The 7710-nt window shown below is 39.9% G+C and overlaps 1 protein-coding gene across 1 annotated transcript in view; it reads left to right on the top strand.

Moving 5' to 3' along the window:
* The window catches only part of LOC128644533 (protein THEM6-like), a 7630-nt gene extending 519 nt beyond the window's left edge, over positions 1–7111 (top strand). The window contains exons 2-3 of the mRNA XM_053697111.1: positions 6505–6646; positions 7014–7111. Coding sequence (XP_053553086.1) covers positions 6505–6646; positions 7014–7111 — 240 coding nt within the window. The remainder of the gene's footprint in view (positions 1–6504; positions 6647–7013) is intronic.
* Positions 7112–7710: the final 599 nt, after the last annotated feature.

Raw genomic sequence — 7710 nt, forward strand, 5'->3', positions numbered from 1 at the left:
TAGATTAGAAGAAAGTAAGATCCCTAAATTCTCTCTTTCTCTTAATGTTTTTCCTTTTTCACAGTAAAGAGGGTTTTCCCCCTTAAATACTATTGTAGTTATGTTTATTATTAAAATAATACAAATGAAAATGTATTTTATTACTAATTAATTAAAGCAAAAATGCTATTGCCATCTATATGAAAGCGCTGCACTAAAACAAAGTAAAAGTTACTTTAAAATTAAACTAAAAGGGGACAAAATTTACTACCATTCATAGAAAAGAACGGCACATGTGACGCTGTAAGAACAGAAGCTACCACTAGAGGGAGCTTACCACTAACCTGAAAAGTGAGGCGAAAAAGTTGCAAATAATTACATTAAACGTATAGAACGCTGTGCAAAGAAAATGCTCTTAGGTGTTAGGGTATTTTATTATTGCACTATTAATTGCATATAACTAACTATGGGCCTAGTGATCTAAAGCTCTCTGGGCTGCAAGTTTATTAAAGAATGCTGGTCAGTGCTTTTATTTCCCTGGTGGAATGATCTAAAGCCCTAAAAACAGGGTGTCTCGCTAAGGAATGTATACTGCATTTTTGTATGGGAAGGAAATGCAGACATTACAAAAGTGCACAATAAAATTTGTAATTTAAAAATCATTCAAATCAAATAATTGAGCCATTCGCACAAAAATACAGAGTAAAAATTGTATTAAGGTTTATCAAAAATCGTATTTTATAAAAAATGTAATTTTTTTTAATGTAAATTACACAGGAATATATTGTATTAAATATGCACAGCGTAAATATTAATTCGTACTTATAAGTACAAAATACAAAGCGTAATAGTTTTTTAGTAAAATTGGCTGAACATGGGTGTATCTGAAATTATTTCTCAAATCCCAGTGTGATTCTGTAAACGTTTCCCCCTACAGACCTCACTGTTTTTTCTCATAAATTAGAAAGTGGTGAGGTTTTATTATAATACTCAAAACACTTATTACTCTGAAAGAAAACCCTATGCATATGAAAATAACAACAATTTTACAGTATGGTGCACTGAAAACAGTGTCATTTGATTTGTATTAGGCATAATATTAATGTTTAAACATACGCCAGGTGTTCGCCGTATACTTTGTCCTCAATTGCAAACTTTCACATAGCAGAGAGCTCTCATTATTTCTATGGAAGACCCATCTGGCACCTTTCTCAATGGGTTAGTTTCCAGCAAATTACTGTCTTTGCTGGATACTAACCCATTGAGAAAGGTGCCATATGGGCACTGAAACGTTTGGGCTATGATATTTTAATAGTTGTTGAATAAAGCTGGATTTTATGCTGAAAAGACCGGTGAGTGTATGTGTATATGTATATATATATGTATATATATATATATATATATATATATAATTGCGTTTGTGACACGTCAATGTCGCCAGTTGCGCACGCATCCTCAAAGGAATGTTGTCTGCGCGCAAAATAATCCACCTGGATGCAGCAAAGCTGCATCCGGTGGATTCTTTCACCACCCTGCCATTTTCGGAATCCACCTGGATGCAGCGTAGGCAAACCCGAAGCATTAAAAAAAAAAAAAAAACATGCCACCGCCCCGCATGAAAAAACACGTAACCACCCACAAGAAATAAATAAAAAAACACGTAACCTCCGCATGAAGTATAGCAAAAAAATCTAACCGCCCACACGAAGTATGACAAAAAAACCTAACCTCTCGCAAGTATTAACAAACACCTAAACCGCAACCCCCCACATCGCAAAATAATAAAGTAATTAACCCCTAATCCGCAAATACCATAATCTATTAACTCCTAAACCGTCAACCCCCCACATCGCAATAAGCCTAATTAACCTATTAACCACTAAACCGCCAAACCCCCCACAACGTAAATAACTAATTTAATTCCTAAGCCCCTTACCTAACACCCCGTAAATTAACCCAAATACTAAATTACAATTAAAATAATAAAACCTAACATTAAATTACAAAAAAATGATCTAAAATTACAAAAAATAATAAACTCTAAAATTACAGAGAAAAATAAAAAAATGAAACCTAATTCCTATGAAAATAAAAAGCCCCCCCAAAATAAAAACACCCCCTAAACTAAACTATCAATAGCCATTAAAAGGGCCTTTTGTAGGGCATTGCCCTAAGTTAAACAGCTCTTTTATATTTAGAAAAATACTAAGTCCCCCCTAACAGTAAAAAATCCCCACCCACCAAACCCCCCCAAATAAAAAAGACCTAACTCTAAAAAAACCTAAACTACCCATTGCCCCTAAAAGGGCATATGTATGGGCATTGCCCTTAAAAGGACATTCAGCTCTTGTACTGCCCTTAAAAGGGCAATCAGCTCTTTTACAGCCCATTAAATTCCTAAATGTATTAACTTATTAACGATCGTATTAAGAAGAGCCTCCACGCCTCTGAGGACCGCCGCTGAGGATCCGTGCATCAGGGAAGACACGGATAAAGATAGAAGATGATGGAGCCGCCTGGAAGAAACCCTTCTCCGCCGGACTTCAGGAATGGGGAGTAGTACCAATTTGGGGCTTAGTCTTAGACTTTTTTTTTTTTTTTTGGGGTGGCTTTTTTATTTTTTTAGATTAGGGTTTTTTGGGCTGGAAAATAGCTGATTGCCCTTTTAAGGGCAGTAAAAAAGCTGAATGCCCTTTTAAGGGGCAATGCCCATACAAATGCCCCTTTAGGGGCAAAGGCTAGTTTAGTTGTTTTTTTTTAGTGTTAGTTTTTTTATTTTGTGGTGTTTGGTGGATGGGGGTTTTTACTGTTTGGGGGTAATTTGTAATTTGTTTAGGTAAAAGAGCTGTTTAACTTAGGGCAATGCCCTACAAAAGCCCTTTTCTTTTTTACGACACAATGAGTCCACTGATCATCTTAATTACTAATGGGATATTCACCTCCTGGTCAGCAGGAGGAGGCAAAGAGCACCACAGCAAAGCTGTTAAATAGCTGTTCCCTTCCCTCCCTCCCCAGTCATTCTCTTTGTTTGCGTTAGTGATAGGAAGTGGCAAAGTGAGGTGTTGGCAAAAGATTCTTCAATCAAGAGTTTATTATTTTTAAAGTAGTACAAGATTGTGCTGCTTTGTTCTAGGGTGTAGCCGTAGTCCATATCAGTCTTCAGCAGTGGTAGCTTTAGAGCAATGGGAACTTGTGGGACATAATTCTCACTGCGCCTCCCATACATTTATGCTGCCCTAATCCTGATAGCCTAAGTAAGATTACTCAGGCTTTATCCTTTTTCCACAGGGCTATGAGAGGGAGAGGACCTCTCAAACCTGCTGAGCTGCCCAGCTGTCTGGCAGATTTCAAAGGTTAGTGCTGACTTTTTATTCTGGGTCTGGGAAGGATCTCAGTGGAAGTGGAGCATTTATTGATCTGGGAATTATCTCCTATATACAAAAGGAGGGGTTTTCAGTGATAGCACGTTATAAGCAGGCACTGGGGCTGAGGAGAGATGTGGTTTATATATCTGGGGGCCTTGTTTTCACTAGGGCTGAGGGAAGATAAGACTCAGTGGGAAGTGATATGTTTGTTACATTTAGAGTCTAAGCTGCTGTCTAGCAAGCGGTAGCCCAATTTGCTCCCAGGCTTCACATATAGTTCAGTTTGCTCCCGGTGGCTTATTTGTTTTAACAATCATAATGGCGACCGGGAGATTTAATGTTGTAACGCCCACGATGTACGGAGCTACGTGTGGCGCCAATTTCGGCTGTGCACTTTCTTCTCCACTTCCGAGTTCGGAAATGGAAGGAGGAGTTTCTGTTTAACACTGTACTTAGTGTTTACCCATATCAGTGGGGTTGGACAGCGTTACAGTTAAGTTCTGGACCTTTTATGTCTAAAAATGTAGACAGTTTGTTTTCTAAAGGCTTCGTTTTAAAAAATAAAGTTTTTTGTCAGATGGGTACCTCAGCAGGGAGGGTATGCTGAGGTGTTGACAGGTTGTGCAGTAACTGCATGCTAAGCTAACTTCCTTCTGCACATAAAAAAAATAAAATTATGTTTTAAAATTTAAAGAAACAGTAACGTTTTTATGTGATAATTTTTTTTTCTAAAAATGTAAACTGTTTACTTGTTTAACTCATCCTGTAGACAGGATGGACCAATTTTAATTAATTTTTTAATTTATAAAAATAGACCTACTCCTTCTAAGACACATGCTGTTTAGGAGTCTATTGATAATGGTCAAGTTATGCCACAAATTTCTCCCATAGAGTACCAAAAAAATTATAGCTTCCTCTCTCACTCCACTTGGAGTTACCTTGCATTTCATGCATTGTCTGTTTTTCCCACGCTGTAGGGAAAATTGCAAGAGGATATATTTTCAATCAGTTAGTGTGATTGATTTAGTAGTAGCTACTATGAAGGTTTTTCCCTGTAACCTGACAGAGGAAGATACTTCGGTAGTTTTTGAGGGGGAATTCTTAGACTCAGATGGGGTAATTCCCTTATCTGATTTTGAGGTTGTTTTCTTTCAGTTTTAGCTTGAATACCTCCATTTGTTACTTGAAGAGGTTTTTTTCTACCCTGGGCGACTCTGATACTACCGGCGTAGTCTGTCCTAGAGAGTCCAGTAACTTATACTAATATTGTGACGCGCCCTTCATGGTGGATGTATTTCCTTTACCAGATAGGGCTATAAAGATATTTGCTCAGGAATCGAAGAAACTGGTTATTACTTTTTTCTCCTAGCTTATATTTAATAGGATGCTTTATATAACAGAGTCTTTGCAGTAGGGAGATACTATTCCCATATTGGACAGTAGTTCCTTTTGGACCTTATGCAGGGGAAGAACCCTATGGATAGAAGTTTGAGGGTTTACATGGACAACCTGCGGTTGATATGGCTACTGTCTCCAGTGTGGCAGCGTACTGGTTTGATGTGTTGTCTGGGTTTGATGTGTTGTCTGTTTTTATTGGACAGACACCCTCCCCTTCGAAGGGATAGTATCAAGGCCTTTAAGTGAGTAATCTCCTTTAATACAGAGGAGTGTTATGCTGCACACTATTATTCAGGCTTTACCATACTGGCCCACAGAGCATTATGGTTAAAATCTTGGTCTGCGGATGTGTCATCTACAGAATAAGACAAATAAGTGAGAGGATGTCAGAGATAATTTCAGTTCTTCCGAGTTTTCTGGGGAAATACTTTCCCTCCTTCTCCCAAGCAGGAGCAGTCTAAGCCTTCTGGTACCCCCAGCCAGGCTTAGAATAGGGGAAAACAGTTCAAGAACCCTGCTGTTGAATCAAAGACAACATGAGGGGCGTGCACCCAATCCGTAAGAAGGCAGGTTTTTCCTTCTTCGATCAAGCTTGGGGTTTGTGATTTCATGATCACTTGGGGACTTGGTGTCCCTGGGATACAAATTAGAGTTTCCTCCCAGGGGCAGGTTTCTGCTTTCAAGATTATTGGTATACCAGACAAGAGGAGAGGCGTTCTTACACTATGTAGGAGACCTCTCCGACCTGGGAGTGATATTTCCTCTTCCGATTAGGAACAGGGTCTGGGATTTTATTCCAATCAGGTTCTCAAAACAAGAGGGAACCTTTCGGTCTATTTTAGATCCCAAGAGTCTAAAACAAACTCCTCAGAATTCCGTCCTACAAGATGGAAACTATTCGTTCCATTCTCACTTTGGTCCAGGAGGGTCAATTTAATGACAACGGTGGATTTAAGGACGTGTACTTGCATGTTCCCATTCACAGGGATCATCACAAGTTTCTAAGGTTTACTTTTCTAGAAAACACTTCCAGTTCCTGGCTGGCCACAGCTCCCAAAATTTTCACAAGGGATCGCTGTTGGCGATGCTTTGGTCACGGGGCATTGCAGTGGCACCCTATCTGGATGACATCCTAGTCCAGGTGCCATCCTTACAACAAGCAAGATCCTACACGGGCATGGTGTTATCGTTCCTGAGATCTCACGGATGGAGGGTAAATTTAGGAAAGAGTTCCTTAGTCCCAAGTAGTTACTTTCTTGGGAACAATAATGGATCCCTATCAATGAAGATTTTTCTGACAGTAGTCAAGAAAATCAAAGATTTTTTAATCATCCCGTTTGTTCTATTACATCTCGGACCTTTGCAGTTAAGTATGCTCAGGCAAGGGAATGGAGATTATGCAGACTTTTCTCCTCGAATACTTCTGGAGAAGGAGACAAGGGATTCTCTTCAATGGTGGTTGTCTCTGGATCATCTCTCCCAGGGAACCTGCTTTTGCAGACCATCTTGGGCGATTGTGACAACAGACGCCAGCCTTCTAGAGTGGGGAGCAGTCTGGGGTTCCCTAAAGGCTCAGGGAGTTTGGACTCAGTCAGAAACTGTCCTTTCTATAATCTTCCTGGAGCTGAGAGTGATTGTCAGGGTTCCTGCCTTCTTCCTCCTGTTAGTTACAGCACTTTCTTCCTGATTGGCTGCAAGTCCTTTAAGACAGGTGTTCACCAATTACCCTGTGCTTAGTATTGTTGTTCATTTCTTGAGCCAGCATAGCAAGCTCATTCGCAAGCTGCTTTCAACTCTCTTAAAGATACTTTCTACAATCAAGGTTGCCAAATCTACTCAGCAAGCAATTTCCCTCCAGCAACTTGAATCTTTTGCTTCACCTAATTCCACTCATTCTCACTGGGGTAAAGTACTACGTTTTGTTACAGCACCTGGGAATCTTACCGTTTGTTGCAGCTCCTCTCTCTCCAGCTATTGCAAGCTGCCTGTCAGTTTCACACAGCTCCACTGCTCCGTGACGTCACTTCCGGTCTCTCCGGCTTCAGCTCCACACATCACACCGGAGCTCTGGAACAAGACGCCTAATACAGTCCCTCTGTGTCTCAGGTACCACCGCTTAACAAAGCACTTGTGTGACATTACTGACCTCTATGTTTGAACTGCCTAAAAATATTTAAACCTGCTTCTCATTATTTTGAAGCGTTATAGTCTCTGGACTTTTTACTTTGCTGCATCGTTTTTGTGTTTTGGTGTTGTGTGGTTGCTTTGCAGGAGTCTTTGGCCTTGATCTATTTCCACCTGGCATTATCTCCTTCCTTCACAATAACCTTAACTCTCTACAGCACATACTGTGTGAGATTGCCACGTAATCTGTAAACCCTAATTATAATCATTTGGTTGCATGAATCCTTTCCAGTAATAAAGGCTTTCAAGCAATCAGGTGTGACATATCAATATTTTCTCTAGGATCTGCAGTTGTGTTCCAAAGCCAAAGCTTGTCGATTCGTTATATAATACTAAGCCCCTACAAAATGGAACCAGCAGACCTACGCCAGATTGTATACAACTTAACACAAAAAGTTGATCAATTGGCCCAGGGTTTACATGACATGCAAATTGAGAATGCTTTCTTAAGGAACATTATAAAAGAGTCTGTAGCATTAAAAGCTACTCAGTCTGAAGCAATACCAGAGCCACAGATTTCCCTCCCAGATTTGTTCTCTGGTAATCGAAAGACTTACAGGCAGTTTAAAACCGCCTGCTACCTTCTCTTCACCATGAGACCAAAAACCTACCCCACTGAGAGAGTGAAGGTCATGACAACAATCTCATTTCTCAGGGGGGACCCAAGAACTTGGGCATAAATTCCTAGAGACCCAGGATCCTATATTGGGCTCATTAGAGGATTTCATTGCTGCGATGGATGAAATGTACCAGGACACTGATATACAGCTTACTGCTGAGACTT

The sequence above is a fragment of the Bombina bombina genome, unplaced genomic scaffold (genome assembly GCF_027579735.1).
Source record: "Bombina bombina isolate aBomBom1 unplaced genomic scaffold, aBomBom1.pri scaffold_1610, whole genome shotgun sequence".
Taxonomy (NCBI): domain Eukaryota; kingdom Metazoa; phylum Chordata; class Amphibia; order Anura; family Bombinatoridae; genus Bombina; species Bombina bombina.